The following is a 23,969-nucleotide window of genomic DNA, read 5'->3' on the forward strand; positions in this document are numbered from 1 at the left end:
GGGGCAGCTGTGGGCCCAGCCTGTCTTCCCCGAGGTCGGTACTGTTATTACTGCCTCTTACAGAGAAGGACACGGATTTGTGAGCGGCAAGTCCTGCCGATGCTCGAACTCTGTCGCCCGGCGCGCAGCAGCGGCGTGCGGGAGCCCGGACAGAAGCCGCCGCGCAGAGGGTGTGAACGCGCCCTCCCGCCTGCATGCCGCCGGGGCCGCGGTGGGAGAACCGCAGAGCCGCCCGGCGGGGCGCGGCGGGGCGGGGCCGGCCCAGAGGAAGTGCGACTGCCGCGCGGCCTTCTGGGACCGGAAGTGCGGCGCACGCTGCGGTCGGCGGGCGAGGCGGCGGGCATGGCGGCGGCGCGGGGCCGCAAGCGGTGAGTGGGGTCTTGGCGGCCGGCCGCTGGCGCGCCGGTGTCCGAGGGGCGCTCGCGCCTTCCCGGGGCCCGGGTGGCGGGGTTCGGCGCACGCGCCGGCGGGGCCGTGACCGCGTCGTGCCCGCAGGCGGCTGGCGGAGCTGACCGTGGACGAGTTCTTGGCCTCGGGCTTTGACTCTGAGTCCGAGTCCGAGTCCGAAGGAACCCCGGACGCGGAGCCACGGGCGGGGCGCGGAGCCGGGCGGAGCCGGGACGGGCCGGGCGGGAGCCCTGCGGCCAGGTGAGCGAGCGTCTCCCGCGCGGCGTGTAAGCCCCCCTCGGCGTCGCGCTCGCCCCACGAGCGTGCCGGCTGCCCTGGGGTTTCGGGACCTCCGACCCTCCCCAGACCCTTCGCGTATCCGGTCGTGGTTCGACGTTTACTGCGCGCCTGCTCTGTGCTGAGTCTTTTCGGCGGGGTGCTCACGTCGGTGAGTGATACGAAGGCCGTTTTCTGGGCTGGGAGAGCTGGCTCGGCCGCGGATGAATCGCAGGGTGTGGTGTCTTAGAAAAGATAGGCGCTGGAGGCAGAAAGGAAAAACAGAAGGGGCTCGAGAACTAGAGGCACAGCTGATGGTCTCTGTTGTGTTCAGTGGAGTGGAGAAGGCGTTCTGGGGAGGTGATAAGTGAGCAAAGGCCTGAGGGAGTCAGTCACGCAGATGGGTGAGGAAGTGTTCTGATGTTTCAGGTGGTGGGAGCCAGCCTTATACAGAGGTGAGTGTGGCTGTGGCAGGAGTGGTGGGGAGAGTAGCAGGAGGTGAACCCGGAGAGGTGATGACGGGGCCAGATCTTATAGACTATAGGCCATTTGTGAGACATCCTAGTACAGCTGGGAGTTATGATGTTCTCTAGCAGTGAATTAAAGTCACGTGGCACATAAGATGAAGGTTATTTGCATTGCTGTGTTGAGAGTAGGTTGGCTGCAGCGATGGAGATAGGAAGAGACCACTATGGTGACTGAGAGAATGGAGCTGTGGTGCTGATTTGAGAGGAGGCGTGAGGGGTTTTGAAAGTGCTGCTGATGCCCATGACACATTGCATGCTGGGTTTGAGAGAGAGGTTCACTTTTCATCTGAGTGTTTGGAGGGGTGGAGTTACCAACAATAGAGCAGAGAGGAGGCAGACCTAGTTTGGGGTTCCCCACATTCAGTGTTGTGTGTGTTGGGTTTGGAATGCACACGTTGAAAGGTGTTTAGAGAGGCTGTTGGACGTGTGAGTGGGGGAGAGAAAGATCTGCTGAAAACCTATCCCCTGGAAATCCCCTTGCCTTGCTTGTTGGTAGCAGTTGTGGAGGGAGCAGACTGAGCCCCATAGCTTCTCTGAGGAGGCCAGCTAGCTGGCGGCGTGAGGGACAGGAAACCTCACACCCCCTCACCTCCCGCTGGTTGTGCCTGTCCATCGGACTTGATGACCTTCACCTTCTCAGCCGGCGTCAAGGCTGTGCATCTGAGCACAAGGACCAGCTCTCTCGGCTGAAGGACAGAGACCCCGAGTTCTACAAGTTCCTGCAGGAGAACGACCAGAGCCTGCTGAACTTTAGCGATTCAGACAGCTCTGAGGACGAAGAGGAGCAGCTCCACTCCCTGCCAGATGTGCTGGAAGTGAGGCCTGAGCAGAGCTGGGCTGGGGCGGGGGGCACACTTGTGGTCTCTCCATCCTGCTCCACCGTGGTCCTCTGTGTGTCTGGTGCAGGAAGCAAGTGAAGAGGGAAACGAGGAGGGTGAGGATGGGTTCCGCAGAGGATCACAGGGGAAGAAGAGGGATTTTGCTCCTGTGACTCTTGCCATGGTTGAGAGATGGAAGCAGGCAGCAAAGGTGAGAAGTGGCATGGAGTGCGCAGTTGGACACACCCCTCCTTTAGGAGTCTACCCTTGCCTCATTTCAGTTACCTGGGGCTGTGCAGGTGGGAGGAGGCAGGTGGCAGGGTATCCTCTCTGAGCACTGGCACTGGAGTTTCCTTTAGAACGAATGAATCTCACTTGGTTTTTCCTGCATGCTAGGAGGATCCAGGGCTGTAAGACTCCTTCAGTAACAGATTCTAGGGTCTCTGTTTGCTCCTTTTTTCTCAGTTTCTCTCTTGGGTTCCCTGCTCCCCCAAGTCTCTTGTGGGGAGGATGTGGCCTCTGTGCCTTTGCTGGTTAGTGGAGTCAGGGCCCTTCTTCTCAGGTCTTGCAGTGGCTTCTTCAGGGAGAGGACAGAAAGAGAGAACTCCAGATATCACCTGGAGCTGGCTATTGTCCAGATCCAGAACCCTCCGCTCCTCCCCCATGGTCCCTGAGCTAGGCTCCCTGTCCTTCCAGGAGGATTCCAGACTCTGTGTTTTTGTTCCCAACACGTGGTGCAGTAACGCTGCCCCCACCTGTGCTCTGTGTCTGAGAATGTGGGCAAGGGGTGCCTTTTTCTCATAGAGCAGGTTCCTGGAGCCCTGGCTGCTCTCGCTCTGTCTAGCACAAGCAACTGCACCCCTAACATTCTGGGTTCTCTTGCCCCTTTAGCAGCACCTTACTCCAAAGTTGTTCCATGAAGTTGTGCAGGCGTTCCGAGCAGCTGTGGCCACCACCCAAGGAGACCAGGAACGTGCTGAGGCCAGCAAATTCCAGGTTACTGACAGTGCCGGTGAGCTTGGGTGAGGGGCCCTGGGATGCAGGCTCTCTGTTGCATTTTCTGTTGTGTGAATGCCATCCGTGGTCCCCTCACTGCAGTGTTCAACGCTCTCGTCACCTTCTGCATCAGAGATCTGTTGAGCTGCCTCCAGAAGCTGCTCTTGGAAAGAGCCCCAAAGGACAACAGCAGGTGAGAGGGAAGGTGAGGTGGCGGCATGGTCAGGGCCCTGTGCTGGGGAAGGCAGAGGCCTGGTGACCTGGCGGCCCCTCTAGACCCAGCCGCACAGAGGGATGTTGAGAGCAGAGCCAGGCTCTTTGTGGGGTCCTGGGAGAGGCTGGGCTCAGGGCTAGTTTGTTTCTGCAAAGGGAAATTCTCTGCCTAGAATGTCTCAGGCCGGAGAGTGTGTGCTTGGCTTTGCTTCCCGGTTGTTCCAGGTCAGCATTCTCTCCATTTTCTTCCTCTTTGGATGACTAAGTCTTGTCCACTCTCTTTGCTCTTTGCTCTGTGGCTGGAATGTGTGTCTCTGGGTACAAGCCTTGTTGGTCTGGGTTTGAGAACTATACCTTCCACATCAGAGGTGGATTGAGCAGAGAAGGCCGTGGAAGGTCTTTAGAAGGGAGAGTAGAGCAGCAGAACTTTGGTAGAAGGGGAGCTGTATTGGGGCTGGGGGGCTGTGCAGCCACGTGGCCTGGAGGCAGTAAGGGCCTGGAGGGTCGCACCCAACCCACACCTTCCAAAGGAATAAAGGAGGCTTCAGGGAGGGGTTCTCCTGTGGGAGGTGGGAGTTCCTGGGCCTGGTGGTGGCATCAGGGCTGCACTAATGGATCAGGGGGTGCAGCCCTGTCTGAAGCGGGCAGGGAAGCTGACAGATGGGTGAGAGTGCAGGGGACTGGCAGTGAGTCAGCGGGCAGCAGACGTGCGCAGGGTGAATGGAGCCGGTGCTGGCCAGGTGTGTGCTCTCGTGTGAAGGGGCTGCTGCACTGGGGACAGCAGTCGTCAGGAAGGGCGGCGGGCCTTGGGAGAGAGTGAACAGCTGCTGCTGGGGCGGGGTGAGCTGGCTGCAGGTGCCTAGCAGCTGGTGTCAGTAGATGGGCAGACTTTCCAGGGCCCCTGCCTTTGTCCTTTCGTGCACGTCAGCAGAGTTTGATGAGCACTGCTGTGTGCTGGGTTCTCTGAACGCTGGGGGCGACGCCTTCGAGAAACTTCCAGGCACATCAGCTGCTATCATCAGCTCTTGCAGTTTTTCAAGAGGTCAGAGTCTGGATTAAGTGGTGAAACTAAGTTGTAAGTTGGATGACTTGGTTTTTTTAAGAAAACCTCCTTGTGACGGTGGTTAGCAGTGCTGGTGTTAGACCTCGGGCTCTGTAGTGCCGACTGAGGAGTGTGGGTGCCTGACAGTATGGGTGCCTGACGTGGGACCAGGAGGAGGTTTATGTCTGAGAGAGGGAGGTGGAGGCGGGGAGTTCTCTGGGGGCTTCCCGGGAAGTGACCTGCCCTGGGCTCAGACAGGGAGGACAGTTGCTCTCGGTCCTCTGGCCAGGATGGATGGCCCGTGGGAGGGCCTGGTGCTGCTCCTCCTCAGGCGTTGATTTAGGCCACCCTTGAGAGGGTCTTGGGGCAACCCTCATGTCAGTCCAACAGTAAGGCGCCCCTGAGTTTTTCGTGGGGAGAGATGGGGGGTCTCCCCAGAGGGCCCATGTGCCCATGTGTCCTGGGCACTGCACGGATGGGACATGGCTCAGGACACACTCCTGCCTCCTTGCGGCCTCATGTCCAAGCTGCAGGGGCTCACTGGATGGGGTGGGTGCGGTCTCTGCAGGGTGCTGCAGCCGTCCAGTAGCCCACTGTGGGGGAAGCTCCGCCTGGACGTCAAGGCTTACCTCAGCTCGGTCATACAGGTGCGGTTCTGAGGGGGAGGGTCATGTCCAGTAGTCCAGCCTTTCCTTGTATCCTGGATGTGAGTGGGTTTTGACCTCACTGAGCTCTCCTTCCTTAGCTGGTGGCCTGCGTGGCAGAGGCAACAGTGGCAGCAGCCGTCCTTCAGCATGTCAGCAGTGCTGTGCCCTACTACCTGACCTTCCCCAAGCAGTGCCGCGTGTTGCTCAAGGTGGGCAGCCCTCACTGTGTTGGCATGATTGGGGTGCACATGGCCACCCCAAACATGTCCCCCTCCTAGCCAGAGTGGAGAGGGAAGGGGAGGCATTTGTGCCCGCCTTGCCCTCAGGACGGCACAGCCGGTCATGTGAGGACAAACTCCCTCGGGCAGACATTTTCTGACGTTTTTGACAAGAGCCACGCTTGTCATCGTCACGTGACGTGCGCTGATGCACGCGCCCATAACGACAGAGCACCGCCCTGCTGGGTGAGGTGTTCTGTCTGGCACTCTGGCTTCTCCCTGAGCGAGTTCTAAGTCTTGCCGCTCCCCCCCACCCCCCGAGGTGCTTTGGGAAGGGCTGCGCTCAGCAGTGACCACAGGAGCCTCGGGGTGGCTTGGGGAGACAGGGACGGGCAGTGACGGCTGCCTTCTGCAGAGGATGGTGGTCTTGTGGAGCACGGGCGAGGAGACACTGCGAGTACTGGCCTTCCTTGTCCTCATCAGAGTCTGCCGGCACAAGAAGGACACCTTCCTGAGCCCCGTCCTCAAGGTAGGTGGGCTGGGGTCCCCTGCCTGTGGTGCCCCCAGGTCTGTGTCTGTCAGAGTCTGGGTCGAAAGTCTCAGCCCGAGGGCCAGCAGGCTGCTTTGTGGTCGGTGCCCCTTGCTGGCTCTGTGGCCCTGAGCAGTCCCAGGCCCTCGTCATGGTTCCTCCCTGAGAAGTGGGGGACAGTGACAGGGATGGGAGCCCTTGACCCCCCTGGGGCTCCATGGGGACTGCTCCACACAGCTCTCCCCTCCATGGGCGAGGACACTGGTTGTGGAGAGAGACAGGGACCCCGCTGCCTGGCCCCAAGCCTGGGGTGGCCTGCCCTGCACAGGGACCCTCTGGAACCCCCTGCATAGGCCTGGCATGCAGCAGGGGCTTCCGACCCCTCCCTCCCAGTCCCTCCAGGGTCTCCTTGACTGTTCCCGAAGTTATTTCTGTGGCAGCTCACCCTTCCCCTGGTACCCAGCCTTCCCTAAGAGATCCCTCTCCTCTGCACTGCAGACTGTGCCCAAGGTTGGGGGGCACACGTTGGGGCTGAGCAGCAGTGGGGGCCAAGGTGCTGGTACCACGCAGGGGGAGGGGGCTGCAGTAGACATGGCCGGGCTGAGGTACTTGCTGAGGCTGCGGCTCCGAGGGGAAGGCCCAGGTGTCTGGCGGTGGTGGTCTATAGGGCCCTGGGAGCTCAGGAGTGGTTCTGACTAGGGTCTTCCTGCAGCAAATGTACATCACGTACGTGAGGAACTGCAAGTTCACCTCCCCCAGCGCCCTGCCCCTTATCAACTTCATGCAGCGGACTCTGACCGAGTTGTTTGCCCTGGACACCAGCGTTGCCTACCAGCATGCCTTCCTCTACATCCGCCAGCTTGCCATCCACCTGCGCAACGCAATGACCACGTGCAAGAAGGTGTGCAGTTGGGCTTGGGGGCAGTGAGCAGCCCAGGAGCCCCACCCGACCAAGGACCTGGGGCCTCCTGGAAGCCCCGTCTCTTGGGAAAGACAACTCAGCACTTTGGTGGGATCAGGGTCATTGCTGGTGGGGGCTGTGGGAGTAGGTGGAGGATGGGGGCAAATCAGAGGACCTTGAGGGGCTGGGGGGGGCGTGGGGGGCACAGTGCTGCTGCTGGCTGGGACCCTGTGCACACGGTGAGTGAGGTGGGCTGAGTCCTCCTGGGACCCCTGGCCTGATCTGTACGTGGACTCCACTTTGTGCCCAGGAGACATACCAGTCAGTGTACAACTGGCAATTTGTGCACTGCCTCTACCTGTGGTGTCGTGCCCTCAGCACCATCTGTCCCAGCGAAGCCCTCCAGCCATTGATCTACCCTCTCTCCCAGGTTGTCATCGGCTGCATCAAGTGAGCAGGGACGGGCGGGGCCACCTGAGGGCTAAAGGAGGTTGGGGCCAGGATCCCACGGGGCTGTCCTGGGGTCAGGGTTAGGGGAGGCCAAAGTTACACAGGAAGCCTCCTGGAGGACCAGGAGGGTCTGGGCAGTGCCTCTGGTGTCTGGGGCCTCCAGGGTTTGGGGTCTGTGACTTGGCAGCATCTGAGGTGAGCAGGGACCTGGAGTGGGGCTGTCTGTGGCCCATGCCCAGCAGGGGGAACGCCCTGCGCTCGTGGGCAGCAGGCTTCTCAGTTGCGTGTGGTGTAAACTCTTCCCCAGCGCCTTGGTCCCAGGACGTGGCACATATACATTCTGGGGATGCTGGGTAGGGGGCCGTGTGCAGTGTGAAGGAATTGGGGTTCTTGGACAGAGTGGGTCTGGTGTGGTGTGCCACATTTTGGGTGTGAATGGTCAGCGTTGTCTCCAGGGGCAGAGAATGCAGGAGCCGCATGTGGTCAGGTTGCTGCCTCTGTTAGCCAGGAGGGGGCACCCCGTCCTCCTGACGGGGGAACCCTGAAAGCTGGGAGCAAGGAGGAAAGAAGGGCTTGACCTAACAACCTTGCCACATTAAATTGAAATTAAGTTACAAGTTGGGAGGGGTGTTCCCTACCCCCAGAAACTGACGAGGAGGCAGGTCCTTCAGCCTGGGACTCCAGTTGGGGCCTTCGTCCTGCCCTGTTCTCTCAGAGGACTCTGATGGGGTGGGTCTGACCCCTGACACAAGTGACAGGGAGGTGCCCTGCTGAGCTTGGAGCCCTGTGGGTAAGGAGGGGTCTCTGAGGCTGGGGCTCTGCTGACTCCTGCCTTCCCGTGCCCCCAGGCTGGTCCCCACTGCCCGCTTCTATCCGCTCCGCATGCACTGTGTGCGCGCCCTGACTCTGCTCTCGGAGAGCACTGGCACCTTTATCCCGGTGCTGCCCTTCATCCTAGAGGTGAGCGGGGTGCATGCCGGGGTGGGTGTCCTGGAAGCACTTCCTGCTGCTCGTGGACCATCGCCCCTTGACACAGGTTGACTCCTGAGTGCTGGCTCCTCATCTTTAGAGCACAGGTTTGGGGAGGGTGTTGCTCTGCTCAGCGCCTTGCTGCCTGCCCAAGCTGGTGGTGCATGTCAGTAGGTGAGAGAGGTGACAAGGATGAGGACAGCTGCCCTGCGGGGCCAGCCTGACAGTGGTAGGGCACAGACTTGAGTTGGTGTTTGCCCAAGATCAGAGTGAGCAGGAGAGCTGGGTCAGAAGCCTAGGTGTGATTCCGAAGCTGTTCTCTGCACCCCTGTTGTGTGTGTGTGTAAATGTGTACGTGTGTGCATCTGTGTGTCTGCACGTGCACGTAGCTCAGGTAGGGAAAGGCTGCCATCTAAAGCCCAGAAATCCACTGGGATTTCACGTCCCCCATTAGAGGGGCTTTAGCCCCCCGACCCTGAACTGCCTAGGGCAGTGTCCCAGCTGACCAGGGCTGAGGTCTGCCCCTTTACCAAGCAGAGGAGGGAGGGGAGACCCAGGGTATTCCAGCTCTGATTACCTGAGGCAGGGACACTGCAGTTTCATGCTCTTACAAACGTCCTTTGGAGACAATCCACTCCCCGGTCGTGTCCTCCGACCCAGGTTTGTGGCCCTTGGCTTGGTGCCCCAATCCCACCCTGCCAGCAGTTCCTGGCATCTGTCTGTCCTCTCTGCCTATGGTCTCAAGGTATCTTGCCCTTTCTTCCTTCATTTTTGTGTGGCCCTCGTCCTGAGCCATGCCTTGGCTTGCTGCAGCTGCACCCCACATATCCCTCTCACCCAGGGGTGCAGGTCTCTCCTCTCTGGAGAAAACAAACCACAGAGGTGGAAGCAAAGCTCTCTGCCTCCGGGAGTCCCTGCCCTTCCCTCTCTGGGTAAGAAAGGGGTTCAGAGCTGCCCTGTGTGGGGTCAGGCCCCCTCGCCATTCCTGGGCTGAGCCAGGCTGGAGAGAGGGCAGTGTCCTCTTGGGAAGCGCTTCTTTGTTGGCTCCATCATGGCTGTTTGTCATCTGGAGCTGGCTGAGCTCAGCTGTGAAGCATCCTCCCCACTCTGCTGGGCCTTCCCTGTTAGGCCTCCCCAGTGTCGGCCACCCATCCACCTCAGGGATGCACCCTGGATCACCCCTGTGTGTAAGTGGTGGGGAGGGGTCCCCTGGCTGAGAGGCCAGACACGGCTCTGGCTCTGCTCCCCCTGGCAGCCCGCAGCCTTCGGACCTAGGGGTCAACTTCTCCGAGTGGCCAAGGCTGATGTGCGCAGCCTGTGGTCTCTCCAGAGAATGCAGGAGGGGGAGCTGCCCAGGCCGTCACCTGAGACCCTGTGTCCCTTGGTCTGTTAGCCCCAGACGTGCAGTCTTGGGGTTGGACCAGGCCGTGGGGACACGACCCTGGGTGAGGATGTTGCAGTGATGGTGGCCCTGTATAGGAAGGACCCCTTGTTTCCAGACACTGGTCCTTAGGGCTTCCTGACCCAGTTTTAGGAGAGGAGGGGATCAGTAGCAGTGCATGTGTGTGCTCTCTTGGTTCTGCCCTTATTGACCAGGGCCCAACTTTGGGACCAAGGGACTTTCTTGGGTGCCAGAGCTCTGGAAGGCAAGCAGACTTACTTGAGGGGTGGGATCTCCGGGGCTGCGGCATTGGCACTGCATCTGGCTGCTTGCCCCTGGTCTCAAGATGGGTCTCCAAGGATCCATGGATGGGGTGTGGGGTGCAGTGGGGTGAGGGGTACAGTGGGGCAGGGGGTACAGTAGGATGTGGGGTGCAGTGGGGCGTGGCCTCCAGCCGGGCGCAGTGGTGGCGGCTGGGCTGACAGTCATGGCCTTGGGGGCAGGTTTTCCAGCAGGTTGACTTCAACAGGAGGCCAGGGCGCATGAGCTCCAAGCCCATCAACTTCGCCGTGATCCTGAAACTGTCCAAGCTTAACCTGCAGGAGAAGGCATACCGGGTGAGGCTGGCCTCCAAGCTTACTGGGAAGGGACTGAAGGGAATGGCCTGAGTGGGATCATGGGCAGGGTCAGAGGGCACTGAGATCAGCATGCTGGGTGACTTGAGGCAGATGAGCATGGACAGGAAGGGGGCTCACCACCCTCTGGAGTTTAAGCATGGACTGGGTCTCCCAGGGCCTCCTTGGTCCCAGCCCTGGTGAGCCTGAGTGTGGCTTCTGGGGAGGTTGTGGCTCACATCCTCTTGGCCCCACCCGTGAGAGCGAGTGTACGTGTCAGAGAGGTGTCTGAGCTCCCCTCCCCTGCTAGTGCCCTGATGCCGCCCCACTTGCTGCCTCAGGATGGCCTGGTGGAACAGCTATACGACCTCACGCTGGAGTACCTGCACAGCCAGGCCCACAGCATCGCGTTCCCTGAGCTGGCGCTGCCCGCCATCCTGCAGGTATGTGCCACTGCCCGGCTCCCCATCCCTGCCCAGATCCCTTGGTGGTGTCTTCCAATGGGTTCAGCTCCCCATTTACACAGGCCAGAGGGAGGCAGCTTTGTCACAGCCACACAGGGCCCACAGCAGAGCCTGGCCAGCATAGGGGTTCTGTGTTGCCACCATCGGGGAGCTAGATCCCTGGGGCCAAGGTATAGGGGGTACGAGCATAGTAGGGTGGAGCCTGAGATGTGGGGCTGTCCTGGGCAACTCAACAAGGACCCCAGGACCTGCCAGGCCCTCCCGAGGCCTGCTACAGCCTGGGGACCAGACCAGCCATGAGGTCTTTCCTGGGGGGAGTCGGGACTGAGCAGGCTCGTCCCAGGCCTGCATCCCTGGATTGGGCTGGTCTCCTGCCTGCATGCTTCCCCAGGTGGTCCTGGGTGTGGGTGGGAGGTAGGGCAGGCTCCCAGTGGCAGGAAACCCTGGCACCCCCACCCCCAGACCTCACCTCACCTTTCTTTCAGGTGGTATGGGGGTCTTTTCTCTCAGGAGTCTGTTCTGGGCCCCTGAGGGGGGTCGATTTGCTTTCAGCCTGGATGTTTCCCATCTCAGGCAGGCCTGTGTCTCTCATGGGTGGAGCGCAGGGGTGGGCACCACCTGGCTCTGTCGGGCCCTAGTGGGCCGATCAGCCCCACCAGTTAGGCCTGCCTGGTGAGGGGGTGGGTGGGGTGCTGCTCACACCTGTGTTGCACCTGGCTCAGAGGCCTATCCAGCAGGTGCATGTGTGTGCACGTGCAAGGCTCTATTTCTGGGCTTAAAGTCCTAGGGATCATGGTCTGAGACAGGTGTCAGCAAATTTTTTTGGTAAAGAGCCAAATGGTGAATATCTTAAGCTTTGCAGTCACATAGTTTCTCTCACAACTCCTTTAGTTTCCTGTCGAAATACGAAAAGACCCCTAGAAATAGGTAAACGAATGAGCACGGCTATGTCAGTACAGCTTTATTTACAGAGACAGGCAACCAGAGGAGTTTGGCCCTGGGAGTAGATCCGTGCTGCTCTACTGCCGCTGCCCCTGTTCCTCCGCCTGGCCCATGGGGCGAGCCCTCCCTAGGCGTGCACCCTGTGTCAGCTCTCCAAGGGCTGGTCATAGAGGCCCTGCAGCGCTCCCCCGCCCCCGTCCCCCAGCCCCAGCCTGTGGACTTGGCTCTGAGCCCGTGGACCCATGACCCTGACCTCCCTGTGGTCACCTGGGTTTCCCAGGCCTGCGCTGATCCTGGGGTGTAGAGCAGCCCTGTGCCTGGAGCTAGGTGGAGCTCCCTTCCTTCTGCAGCTAAAGTCCTTTCTCCGGGAGTGCAAAGTGGCCAACTATTGCCGGCAGGTGCGCCAGCTGCTTGAGAAGGTGCAGGAGAACGTAGAGTTCATCCACAGCCAGCGCCAGAGGGTCTCCTTTGGTGTGTCTGAACAGCACGCAGCGGTCAGTTGGGAGCTGGTGTCTGGGCCCTGGGAGGCAGCACTGCCTGAAGGCACCCATCAGTGTGCGTGTGGGGTTTGGGGGTTTGCACAGGGTGGGGTGTGACCTGAGTTTGCACACAGGATGCCTGGGAGAAGCAGACCCGTGAGGAGGGAACACCACTCACCAAGTACTACAGCCAGTGGCGGAAGCTGAGGGACCGAGAGATCCAGCTGGAGATCAGCGGAAAAGAGCGGGTATGGCTGCGGGAGGTTGGGGCATGGGCATGACTGGCTGGCTTACTCTGAGACTCAGACCTCGCCCCCTGCTCTGCCTTCAAGATTTGGGCAGGGAAGAGGGCTGTTGGGGAGGGTCCAGTCCCAGGGACGATGGCAGCAGGGGTGGCTGGGGCTGTCCCCAGCTGCAGCCTGTCCTGGTGCTACCTCTGCTCTGAGGAGCAGATGTTGTGCAGAACTGGGTGGAATCAGGGGCTTCTCCCATGACCCCCAGGAGGAGAGGCCCGAGGGCTGTGCTGGGGCGCAGAGGCTGCTTCCCCTCCTCAGGCCTGAGGGCTGGGGGCTTCCGGGGAGCGAGTGGCTAGACTGACCTTGTTGCCCAGGCCAGCCTGTGGACACCAGGAGGGCAGGCGGGAAGGGGCAGGAAGCCTAGGTCTGGCCAGTGCTTTCGGGATAGCATGACCCGAGGAGACAGCTTCATGCTGAGTAGCATGCTTGTGACTTTCTGCATCCCTGTCATGGTATCTTTATGGGTCAGTTGTCTGTCCTAGGAGTGATGGCCAAAGATTCAGGAATAGAAAGGTGGCGGTCTGCAGCTGGGCCTCCAGCCAGTGGCTGTGGCGGCACTTAGTGGCCAGTGTGTGGCTGGCAGGGCGGCCATCCAGGAATCCCACCCAGTGGTACTGACCAAGAGTCAGCTAGAGAAAGGGGCCAAGCTGGGCCCTTGCATGGGGCGTGCTAAGAGGCGAGGCCTAAAGTAGGGGAATGGGGTGTTGGTCTGGGTGGAGCCTGTCTTGGGGAAGATGAATGAGGGAAGAGACGCGTCTGCAGTCAGGCCCAGTCAGGCCTGGCTGTAGGGTGGGCCTTGAGGTGGAAGGTGGGCCCTCAGGGCTGCCTGCCCACCCTCACCTGCTCTGGGTCTGGGTCCTTCCAGTTGGAAGACTTGAACTTCCCAGAGATAAAGCGGCGGAAGGTGGGGGACAGGAAGGATGAGGACAGGGAAGAATTCAAGGATCTCTTTGACCTGGACAGTGATGAGGACGATGATACTACGGACTTCTCAGAGAGAGGTGGGGGCCTGCACGTCAGCTGTCCTGTCTGCTGGGCTCCTGTCATGAGCTCCGTCTAACCCTTCCCCTGCCACCTTGCTTGCTTTGGGGGTTGGATTTCCTTTGGGTCCTGGAATGGGAGCCTTGTCTTCCCCACTTCTTTTGGGGCAGTTTTGAACTCTCTCTCCTTGTACAAAGGAGGCTTGAGGGGCGGGTGGGTGCAGGGCTGTGAGCCTGGCTCACTGTCCTGCCTTAGCTGCCCCCACTGTGCATTTGCTGGTGGGCCTGCTCCCATGGGCTCTTCTTGGTCCCCAGGGACGCCTGGGTCCCCAAGACCTCGGCAGAGGGTAGAGGAGGAGGAGGAGGAGGAGGAGGAGGATGGCAGCAGGAGTGGTCCAGAGGAAGCCAGTGACTCAGAGGGTGAGTGGTTCCTGGAGGTGCGGGGGCTCTGAGCCCATGTGTCCGAGAGCCTAAGGCTGTCGTGGGCTCGGGTGGGTGGGCAGGGCCATCAGGAGGATGGCTCTGAGCCAGGTCCACTCCCCTCCCTGGGGATGCCAGGCCAGCTGCTCCACTCCCCCTGGCTCTGGCAGGCAGCAATAGTGGCACCAATAAATTAATTAGTGCTGTGATTAATTAGTGATGAGTAACCTCCAAGGCTGGCTTCTTCCTGATAAAGCAGGATTTATGTAGCCTACGTCTTTCCCTGCAGATGGAGGCCCAGACGCAGAGGCGGGGCTGGACCCCAGGGAGCTGTGGCAACTGGCCCAGGGGCCGGAGGACGAGCTGCAGGATCTTCTGCTCTCCGAGGAGGACTGAGGGCCACCTGGGGCTGCTGTGCAGTGTCCCCGCCTTGCGGGCAGGGCAGTCAGCATGCAGCTTCCTGGCTGGGCTGGCTGGCACTGAGCCCAGAAGCCCTGAGGTCACCGAGTATGCAGGGGGGAAGGGCAGCTGTTGGTGGACGGGGCTTTATTCTTACAACATGAAAGACCATAACATACCGAGCCCTGTGTGGATCTCTGGAGTGGCCGCCGTAGGGTTGGAAACCTGTACTGTAGAGCTTGCCTTCCACTGTACCCCAGAGCTGCTGGTGGGGTACTGTTGCCAACCCTGTGGGGGACCTGGTGACCCCTTGCCTGAAGTCAGGTCACGGAAAACCTCACAGAGCAGTCCCAATGCCAGAGGGAGCCAGCAGGCCTGGCCAGGGCATGACGTGCTGCCTCTGCCTCCTTTGTCTTTGGTTTGTCTGCAGCTGCCCAGGATGCAGAGCTCCTGTGCCCAGGCTCGGGTGCCTAGGCAGTCGGTACTGGGCTCTACAGTCACCCCCAGAAAGCCTTTGGAAAGTCATTTCTTTCAAGTTGCAAGTTTTCACTGTAAAAATTCGTGGTTTTGCATCCAAAATCAAAAGGAAAACAAGTTGTGGAAGGAGGAGGTTGCCGCTGGTGTGGCTGGCACTGAGGGCGGGGATCTGAGTGTCCACCCGGCTCAGCACAGGGGCTGGGAGGGGTCTACAGGCCCTGGGAGCAGAGCCAGGGTTCCATTTTCTTGTTTGGGGGAGGCTCCCGCAGGGGAGTGCTCGCCCCCACAGGGGGAGGGGGCTGTTGCTGGGGACAGGGGCTGTTCCCCAGGCATCAGTTCCTGCTCTGGGGCCCGCAATGGGGGCGGCTGTAGCGGCAAAGCCACTGGGCAGCTGGCCATGTAGAAAACGCGGCCCAGGCGCCTGGCCACCTGTGGAGAGACAAGCCAGGTAGGCCTTAGCCCCTGAGAGCTTGATGCTGCCCCTCCATTGTTTGGGGACCACCACTCCCGTGGGTGCTCACCTGGGCCCGGATCTTGAGAGCAGGCCCCAGCTTCAGCCCCATGGTTGTCAGGAGATGCTCCTCAGTCAGCAGGGGCAGGGTCTCTCCATCAATGCCCTGTTCTCTGAAGACCTGGATGGAGGTGATATGGGCCTGAGGCCAGGAACAGTGCTTGCCCACCTGCTGGGTACCCTGCAGCCCAGGGAAGGCTGGGTGTCCTGGAGTGACTCCAGGCTTTCCAGAGAGCAGGATCAAGGAGCTGTTGGTGCAGCTTACAGGGAAAACATTCAACCAAAAGAAAGATACCTGTTTTGCCAGGCATATACCAGTGTTGAAGGCAGAAACCCTGGTGTGGCAGAGAAGCAGGAGGAGCATGCCCCTGTGTCCGTCCCCTCCCCAGTTTTCAAAGAGAAATCGGGGGTGGGAAGAGGCACTAGGGGAGCTGAAAACCATCTTGGGCAGATGCCCCCTCACCGGTGCGTATTCTCCACAGCCAGACAGGCCCCCCACAAAGCTGCAGACATCCTCCACTGTCCACTTGCTGACATCCTCCGGGGCTGTCGCCTCCCCATCCGTGAAGAGTCCCCCCATGGTGCCTGGCAGGGGATGGGGCTTGTTATTAGGACTCTGACCTGCTCTTTCCTATGCTCCCGCCCTGTCTGCTGACCTCTGCTTGCCCTAATTGCTCAGAAATGTTGGATCAATGACTGAGAGGCATTTTTCTCCCCATGGATGCCCTCCCTAAGACCTGGGGTGGGGCGGGGACAGGGACTGGGTCTCCTTCTACCTCATGGAGGGATCTAAAGCATGGAGTGCGGTGCCCACCTATGTGGAAGTAGGGGCTGACGGCGTAGGGTAAGCCCAGGGGCAGTGGAGGGGGCAGCATGGACCCTGAGAGAAGCCCCTTCCCCTCAGAGCTGGCCCCTCCAGCTGGGGCTTGGCCTGGGGTGGGGCCCCGGCCCCCAGCAGCCACCATCTCAGGATCTTCTCCGTCTGAGTCCTTGGGGGGCTCATCTTCAGAACCATCTGGTGCCCAGAGCCCAGTCCCGGTGGTCTCCTTGGACTCACTGGGCCTGGCTGAGGCAAGGCTGGGGCCCCCCTTCCCAGGGGCCCGGCGGGCAGGCTCCCGGGGCGGGGTGGGGGGCCCGGGGCCTGGGGGGCCCTGGGGGGGCAGGGCCAGCAGCGGCGCGGAGCTGTGTCTCAGCACCAGCATGGCGCCGCGTCGCTGCAGCTCCTCGGTGCCCTCGGGCGGGCGCAGCGAGGCCTCGGGCGCCAGCAGCTGCGGCCGGTGCGCGCTCTCCAGCTCCTTCTGACGCAGCAGCTCCGCCGACATCTCCAGCCTGGCCCGGGGAGAGCGGGCCAAAGAGGGTCAGCCGGCTGGCAGTGCCGCCTCCGCCCCACCGTCCCCGCGGTACCTACCGCGCCAGGTTCTGCTTGCGCAGGAGCTCCTGCTGCCGGGCGAGCATCTCCGCCTGGGCAGGGGGCAGGAAGCCGTAACCTGGTGGGAAGGGGATAGACCACGAGGCCAGGTGGCCGAGTGGTCCAGGGCCACCCAAGCCCACCCTGGCTGGTCCTTGGCTTCAACAGGGGCGGGACGGATCCTCCGGGAGCACTCTTGGATGCAGGGTCGGTCACGGGCAAACCCGGATGGCCCCGTACGAACGGCCCCCCAGGACACAAAGGGCTCGCGCACCCGCCTGCTCCTCACCTGGGGTCTGGCACAGAGCCGAGGGCACCCCCAAAAAGGGGGGCCTGAGGTGGGGGCCCAGGGCGATGTGCGGAGCATTCTGGGGCGACAGCAAGGGGGGCGGTTGCGACAGCTCCCTGCGGGCGGACGGCCGCGCGGTGAGCTGCCCTCCATTCCCGAAACGCCCCGCCCCCGCGCCGCCGCCTCCGCTAATTGCCGCCCCGCGGGCGGTCGATGCGCCGCTGTCACGGCTCCGGGTCGCCCCCCCGCCCCCGCCGGCGGCGCCAATTAATCTCGGCGGCGGCGCGGAGGCGCTGACCCGGCGGGCGGCGGAGACGGCAGCGGTAATTACCGCGCGGCGCCGGGCCCCCTCCCGCCGCCGCCCCGCGGACCCCGCGCGCCGGGGGCGGGCCGCAATTAGCCGCAGGCTGGGGGCGGCGAGGCGGCTGCAAACGCTCCGGGGCGGGGGCGACCGCAGGAGGGCCGCGAGCCGGCGCAGCCCTGCCGGCCTCCCAGCTCGCTCACCCTTCGGCCTGTGCAGGTCGACCAGCCCCCTCCCCTCCTCCGGGTCTCCAACCCGTCTGTGTCGCCATCGGCGCGTATGAATCCGTGCTGCGGCGGTGCCCTCCCCGCCCCCGCTCCTCCGACTTCGGGGTTTTCCGACCTCGCGCTGCTCGCCTCTTCTGCTCTCTCCGCACCACCCTATTCACGGTCTCCCCCAATCTGCCTCAAGCCCCCTCACCTACCTGGTGGAGGAGCAAAGCCCTCAGCTGTCTCAGGGCCACCTGGATTCAAGTGGCCCCACAGTTGCTCAATGGAGACGGGAGTCGCCCTAACACCCCGCCGAAAGGCGGTCACCCCACACATTCCCACCCCAGGAATGTTCTCCTGGACCTCTGCCCAGCTCACTGGGCATGGACGCAGGGCCAAGTACAGTGCCTGGCACACTCCAGTGCTGTACCCACACGGCCTTGTGGCTGTGACTGGGGAGGGCAGTGTGCACCAGTAAAGGTGCCTGATAGGTGTGGAGGTGCAGGCTGTGCACACGGCCTGCAGGAACCAGGTAACAGATCTGCCCACCCCAGCTCTGTGCCCCAGAAACGAGCATAGGGAATATGGGATCCTCTTTGAAATGCAGGCACCCCAGTACCTCTCTGAGAAGGACGGGGCGCCAGCTGGGGTGGTGCCCTCTCGGTGCTGAGCCAGGCCCTGCTTCCGACGCTGACCTGCTGTGGATGAGGGCAGGTGGACTTCCAGGCCACTAGGGCTCCTCACAGCGGCTGCTGCCACCTCCTGCCGGACCCTCAGAAGATCTGCCAGGGTGGGGGGATGACACACAACAACAGTGACCCAGAGGCCAGGCTCCTCCTGGGCTCTCACTCCCTCCATCCTGGTGAGCATAGCACACTGGCCAAGGGAACCAAGACCAAGTGCCGGTGAGCACACATCCTACACCGACCCTGCTGGTTGGTCACCGGGACAAAGATGAGTAGATGGCCAAAGGCAGGGGTGACACAAATCAGTACTGTGCTGGAGAATGCTGGGCATGGGGCTGGGGGACCAGGAAGCATCTGAAAGGGATATGGGGATGGAAGGAAGGAAAAGGATGGAGGAAGGGAAAGGCCCACAGGCAGGGGAGTCTGGTGGGGCAGGAGTGTTGACATTGACTGGAGTTCACAGGGCACCGGAGGGTAGGCTGCAGGAGCCTTGAGGGGAGGGGGTCGTGCTAAGGCCCAAGAGTGGGGCGCAGGCCTGCTCCTGGAGGCAGTGTGACCAAGGTCCAGGGGTTGGAGTGAGTCTTGAACCCTTCCTGACGCTGCCCACATGACCCTCTCCTAGGTAGTCTGCGGTGGGCTCCATGCGTCCAAGGCACTCTGCTCCCCATTCCTTCCCTTCATCCTGCCCAGGGCCGGGCCTCTGAGTCCCCCCGCAGCACCCCACTTGTGCAGGCTCCGCGCCGTGCCTGTTTATAAATTAATTACCCGAAAAGCGGAGGTGGGTCCTGCCCGGGCCGGGTGCCAGCCCGCAGAGCCCAGCCGGCGCGGCCGCCTGCCTCCATCCCCGCGGGGCCCCGCGCCCCCGCCCGCCCGGCGGCCGCGGTTATTTACAGTCGGCTCTGCGGCGGGGGCGGCGGCGCGCGGCCTGATTGACAGCCTGGCTCCCGCGGCTCCTGGCGGCCGGCACCCCCTCCCCCGCGCAGGCCAGCGAGCCGCCCGAGGCAGGGCAGGGAAAGCAATTAAAAGGAAGGTTTTTAAATTATTAACATTTGGTGAATTATTCAGGCTCTCGGTGCCTGACTGCCCTGGGGGACAGTGCCTGGTGTAAGGAGAGGAAGTCCTGCCCCTTCCCAGCACCACCCCCCTCCTGCCGGAAAAGCCGAGCTCCCCTTGCACGAGGGCTGAGGTCTGCGAGGCCAGGGTACAGCCTGGCAGGGCACCAGCGTCTGCCCCAAGTGCTGTGAGAGGTGGCATGGACAGATGTAGGGAGCCTGTCCAGAGGGCGGGGAGTGGGGCGAGGGCTGCTCCTGAGGGCCTAGTGGCCAAATCTCAACTGCTGCCCATCCTGCCTTCTGGACCTTCCCTAGTGGACACGTTCTGGGGCTGATGCTGCCCTCCTCCTGGCCCCTCCCACCTGGAGACCCAGGCTCTCCCGGCCAGGGGCTTGCGGCACACTTGCACAGACGGGTGAGTCACACACTGGGCCCTGATGCAGCTGGGGCCTGGTGCACACACCAGGCATCCATGGGGACCCGTGTGTCCAGGAGAGGGGCAGCAGGGCCTGGTTAGATCCCACCTCCTACCCTCACTTGGGCTCACATGACTCAGTTTCCTCACCTGTGAAAGGACACTGCCCAAATGTGGGCAGTGAGGGGTGGCCTTGCTGGGAAAGTGTGGGAGACGGTTGGGGTGGGGCTGCAGGGGACCTGCTGGTGGGGGACCCTCCAGATCCTCAGGCAGAAGGAAGAGTAGAGTCATGCCTCGTCGCCCACCCACAAGAGGCCCGTGGACCCACATCCAACCCGGCCTTGGTGTCAGCAGCCAAGACCCCAGGGCCTCTTTCCAGATGGAACAGAGGCCTCCAGAGACAGGAAGAGCCCAGCGCATGTGGGTGGACACTGGGTGAGGGGATTGTGCGGGGGTGTTCGTGGGGGCACATACCGTGGCTGGGCAGGCCCAGGTGGTAGAGACGCTGGGGGTCCTCAAAGGTGCTGGCCTCACTCAGGGTGGACACGAGCCGGCGGTAGTGGTCCTCGGGGGCCATGCTGGGCCCTAGTTCTGGCAGCAGCAGAGTCTCTGTGTGGGGGGAACCGTGGTGGGGGGGCTTTTTCTCCAGATATTGCCGAGGGGGAGACACAGGGCCTCTGCTCTTAGAACCTGCCACTGGGGCTGACCTTGCCCTAAACTGTTGCCTTCTCTCCTCCAGTGACTTGTCCCCCCACCCCGGGGTTGGGCTCCCACCTTGGGGGGACTTGCTTCGGGCCTTCTTCTCCAAAGGACAGTCACTGCTGATGTGGGGGGAGCGGCCCAGCCTCTTGCCCAACAAGTCGCCTGGGGGAGGGAAGAGTGAGCTGGACCCTGTGTCTCAGGGCCTGGAGGGGATGCAGGCTGGCAGACACCCAGCCCAGGCCCACCTCAACACCAGCCTCAGTCCCTGCCCAGCCCCAGCTCAGCCCAGAGCCACACCACATTGCTCAGCAGTGCCCATGGGTCCTGGCCAGGGCAAGGCCTTGCGCAGCCGGGGTCCCAGGCCTTCAGCCAGAGGACATCATGCTGCATTTGGAACAGTCCTGACCCAGGGCTCTGGGTCGTGTGTGTGCGCATGCAGATGTGATGGCAGATTGGTGGTAACAGCCTCAGGCGGCAACTCAGGACTCCACAAGTGCCCTCTGCCCTCCCAGCCAAATTAAGAAGCCTCCTCAGTATCCTGCAGGAGAGGAATGAAAGGCTTTTGATTTGACTGGAATGCACCTTCTCTTCCCAGGACAGGGGTGAGGACTAGCAGTCAGGGTCCCATGCCAGGGCACCCCAAACCTCTTCCTGCTCAGGGAAGTCCCCAGGGTGCAAGCCCCCGAGGTCAGGTGCACCTGCCACATCCATCTCTCCTCGGCCTCTCCACCCAGGCTACACCCCTCGCTGTCCCCAGGAGGCCCGAGCCAGCACCCCAGTCTTGCTTCACATACCTGCCCACCTGCCTAGCGGGCTCTGGGCTCCTGAGGGCATCCCTGAACAGCCTCGCCCACTGTTTACAGCCCTGCACACAGCCTGCCATTGCAGTTGGGGACCCAGGCCCCACCCCACCCCTCTCCTGAAGCCCTCTTAGGTCCCACATCCAAACCACACTCAACCGTCTCCCCGAGCCAGCCCCTCTCCATCCCAGCCCCTTGCTCCCCAAAGCCAGGCTCCCTCCTGAGCCCAAGGCCTGGGGGTCCCTACGGAACAGCTCAGCAGTTGTCCTGATCTCCTGGGCCCACCACAGTGCTGGCCTCCAGGCCAGACCCGTTGCCTCTGGGCCCCTATTCTATCCTCACAAGGTCATCTGGGTAGGTGGAGTGAGGGGCCGCCCCCTCTGTGACCCAGGCCCACTCTGACACCTCGGTGAAGGGGGCTCCGGAGAAGCCCTGCCGTCAGCTCCACAGCCTAATTCCTTTTTCTTATTCCCTTAATCTGTCATTTTTATCAGGCCAGGGAAGTGCGGCAGCCGATCAATCTCCACTTTACAGCTGACAGAATGGTGCTAATAACTTATTGATCTCGGCCACCTCGCTGCCACAGGCCTGGGCCCAGCGGCCCAGCCCCAGGCCCTGCCCTGAGAGGGACGAGGTCCCCACTGCCCAGAGACCTGGCAGGAGAGGCAGGGGGCACAACCAGCATGAGGCCCTTGAGGAGTCCAAAGTCGCCCCAACAGCCTCAGGGCATCAGGGCTCAGCCTCTGTGATGCTGGGCTGTGCCAGGCCTGGAGGTGGGTCTGGGCTGGGTCTATGCCTGTTGCCCACGCCCGGACCTGCACGTGCCCCTCAGGATTTAGCAGATAACTCAGGGATCTCCCTGCCCTGCAAGCTGTTTCCCATTTTCTGCAGGGGGACCTCCCTCTCCCCTGGAAGGGGGACCTGAGGGGAGACCCAGCCCTGTGGGAGCAGTGAAGACCTGCCACGGGGTCTGCGTTACCAGTCCCTGATGAGGCCACACTCACTCGCAGACACACCTGGGGCAGCCACAAGCAGACACAGTCATCAGACACCTGCACAGACCACGTGAGCCCCTCAGTCCTCCCTCCTCCCAGGGTTGTGAGAAAAGGACTGATACGTGGCTTCTGGGGAAGGAGGTGACCCAGGACCGACAGGAATGCATGGAAGCCGATGGGGGACTCTGATGGAACCCAGACACAGCACACACGCGACCCTTTGCTGAGCACGTGTGACTCCTGATGTGCCTGCAGGCTGCCCCGCATCTCAGCATAAAGCGCAAGTGAGGGCGCCCAGACACAATGCGCCAGTGAGCCCTGGCCGCGCAGAGGCCCAGATCACGTGGCCTCTGGTGGCAGCTGGGTGCACACGTCTGCTTCCACACGCACACTCGTGCCTGTGTCCCAGGAGGAGGTCCCTGTGTGCAGGCAGCCGGGGCAAGGCCTGCTGGCTCGGAATATCTCAATCACTGCAGGGCTCCCACGGCTCTGCCGATCGATGGGACAATTAGATTTTATCAGCTGCCTGCTCTGCTGCCTCTAACAGGCTCCAGAAGCAGCCCCCCACACCCACCCACACAGGCCTTTCCAGGCATTGGCACACCTGGAGGCACTAATGGGGGTGCTTAGGGGTCCCGGGACAGTAGCCAGTCAGTCCCCAGGCCAGCATTCCTGAGAGCTGCAGCCACTGCCGGAAACTTCCCTGCCCAGGGTCCACAGGACAGGAGGGACCCCCTCCACCAACTCCTTTCGCCCCTGTCCCTTCAGCCAAAGCTCAGCTGTGCCCCACCATATGCAGTGGTGCCTCGTGGCCAAGTCCTCCCAGGACAGCCTGAGTCCCCAGGCTGCCCCCTCCCTCTGAGCTTCTGCTGCCTCCAGGAGCCGCCCCTCTGCAGTGACCCCAGGAGCTCCTGGCCAGCACTCTCCTGCTCCACTCCTGCGGAGGTCCAGTCCTTCTCTCAGGGCATGGACCCCTTCCCTCCTGGAACGCCTTGCTCCGTGGGGTTGGTGGGCACTCCCCTGCACACAGAGCACATCCCTGCCCTCGAGTGAGCCCTGGGTGTGCATTTCTGAGTCTCAGTGAGGCATGCACATCCCTGACCATCCTGCCTTCATCTGCCCCTGTGAAGAAGGGGTGGTAGTGCCCTAGGCCTCTTCAAGCCCACCCCAGCAGCAGCCACCGTGGAGCCACCGCCTCCGCCTCCTGTCTGCCTGGCTGGCCGGGATTAACACAATTACCATCACATGGAGCCCTGGGGGACAGCCGGCCTCGCCACCTCCCGCCTCCTCCACTGGCCTCCCTGGCTGCCCGCCAAGGCTGCTGGGGGTGGCGGCATCCAGAGCCACTGAGCAGAGACATCAGGAGGGTGGCGGGGCGGGCTGTCCTCAGGCTGAGCTGCCACAGCCTGGCAGCCCTGTCATGACCCCCGACCCCCTGATGCCCCTGGCTCCTCACCTGTGGCTCCCAGGCCGACCTCCACGCCACCTCTCTGGAACTCACAGCGGCTCTGATGCTCGGGCATAACGAGCTGGCGGCTTCGGTGCACACTGGATATGAGGGTGGAAAGGTCGCTGTCCTGGCTGCAGCAAAGCAAGACAGGGAAGGTGAGACCTTGTGAGGCCATGTGTTCAGCCCTGGGCACAGCAAGCGCCTGACCACCCTCGAGCTGTGGGCACGCATGGCACCTGGGGACAGCACCTAAGCATGGCAATGCCTTGTGCACATCTCTGCTTGCCAAATGTCTGCTGGCACAGGGGCCTTGCACTCAGACCCACACTGCTCCAGGGAGGGCATGTGTGGACCCAGGGCCTGGCTCAGTCTTGCCATGCTCTCTCCATGGTGGCCAGTGACTGTGTCCCTGCTCCCCACCTCGGAGGGCAGCCAGGCACCCACCAGGGTGGGGTGCCTGCTCCTGGGGGACAGGCGCCCAGAGGACACACTGTCACACGTACCCCACACTTACTACTGCACCAGCCAGCTGCTTCAGTGAGAACATTGCATGCGCTATTTCAATGAACACTTGCAACCACCCATGGACCCCCAATTTCTTTAAATAAGGAAACCGAGGTTCAAAGTCCCACACAAAGAGATGTGCACATGCAGGGACACAAATGCAGGCACACTCAGGGACACACAGGCACACGCAGGGACACACGTGAGCACACTAAAGGACAC

At 61.9% G+C, this 23,969-nt stretch overlaps 2 protein-coding genes across 6 annotated transcripts in view; one reads left to right on the plus strand and one right to left on the minus strand.

The window, feature by feature from the left end:
• Positions 1-159: 159 nt before the first annotated feature.
• Positions 160-14,130, plus strand: NOC2L (NOC2 like nucleolar associated transcriptional repressor). 5 transcript variants are annotated; one of them, XM_023636092.2, is made up of 19 exons: positions 213-368; positions 496-648; positions 1,831-2,005; positions 2,097-2,219; positions 2,900-3,020; positions 3,107-3,197; positions 4,828-4,906; positions 5,005-5,115; positions 5,540-5,653; positions 6,366-6,554; positions 6,865-7,004; positions 7,853-7,964; positions 9,858-9,971; positions 10,310-10,411; positions 11,725-11,868; positions 11,988-12,101; positions 13,015-13,150; positions 13,445-13,549; positions 13,839-14,130. In XM_023636092.2, exons 1-19 carry the CDS (start codon positions 343-345, stop codon positions 13,943-13,945), a joined length of 2,256 nt encoding a protein of 751 aa, XP_023491860.1. In that variant the 5' UTR covers positions 213-342; the 3' UTR covers positions 13,946-14,130. The 5 variants fall into 5 exon arrangements, with proteins under 5 accessions (XP_070111778.1, XP_023491860.1, XP_023491861.1 ...); XM_023636093.2 differs by having other exon boundaries at positions 2,903-3,020; XM_070255688.1 differs by having other exon boundaries at positions 308-368; positions 496-835.
• Positions 14,079-23,969, minus strand: part of SAMD11 (sterile alpha motif domain containing 11) — a 21,259-nt gene continuing 11,368 nt past the window's right edge. Inside the window, exons 5-14 of the mRNA XM_067053889.2 lie at positions 23,250-23,374; positions 20,071-20,160; positions 19,771-19,905; positions 17,763-17,925; positions 16,634-16,749; positions 16,345-16,423; positions 15,751-16,265; positions 15,400-15,521; positions 14,947-15,057; positions 14,079-14,854 (exon numbers count right to left, since the gene is read on the minus strand). Of these exons, the coding sequence (XP_066909990.2) occupies positions 14,612-14,854; positions 14,947-15,057; positions 15,400-15,521; positions 15,751-16,265; positions 16,345-16,423; positions 16,634-16,749; positions 17,763-17,925; positions 19,771-19,905; positions 20,071-20,160; positions 23,250-23,374 (1,699 nt within the window). The 3' untranslated portion in view covers positions 14,079-14,611. The remainder of the gene's footprint in view (positions 14,855-14,946; positions 15,058-15,399; positions 15,522-15,750; positions 16,266-16,344; positions 16,424-16,633; positions 16,750-17,762; positions 17,926-19,770; positions 19,906-20,070; positions 20,161-23,249; positions 23,375-23,969) is intronic.

This window comes from Equus caballus, chromosome 2 (assembly GCF_041296265.1).
Source record: "Equus caballus isolate H_3958 breed thoroughbred chromosome 2, TB-T2T, whole genome shotgun sequence".
Classification (NCBI taxonomy): Eukaryota; Metazoa; Chordata; class Mammalia; order Perissodactyla; family Equidae; genus Equus; species Equus caballus.

Bases quoted from the DNA above. Each gene is read 5' to 3' on its own strand.
- NOC2L (XM_023636092.2), top strand. From the start codon at position 343: ATGGCGGCGGCGCGGGGCCGCAAGCG. The intron at 2,220-2,899 runs GTGAGAAGTGGC...TTGCCCCTTTAG, and splicing joins GATGGAAGCAGGCAGCAAAG to CAGCACCTTACTCCAAAGTT. The intron at 9,972-10,309 runs GTGAGGCTGGCC...TTGCTGCCTCAG, and splicing joins TGCAGGAGAAGGCATACCGG to GATGGCCTGGTGGAACAGCT.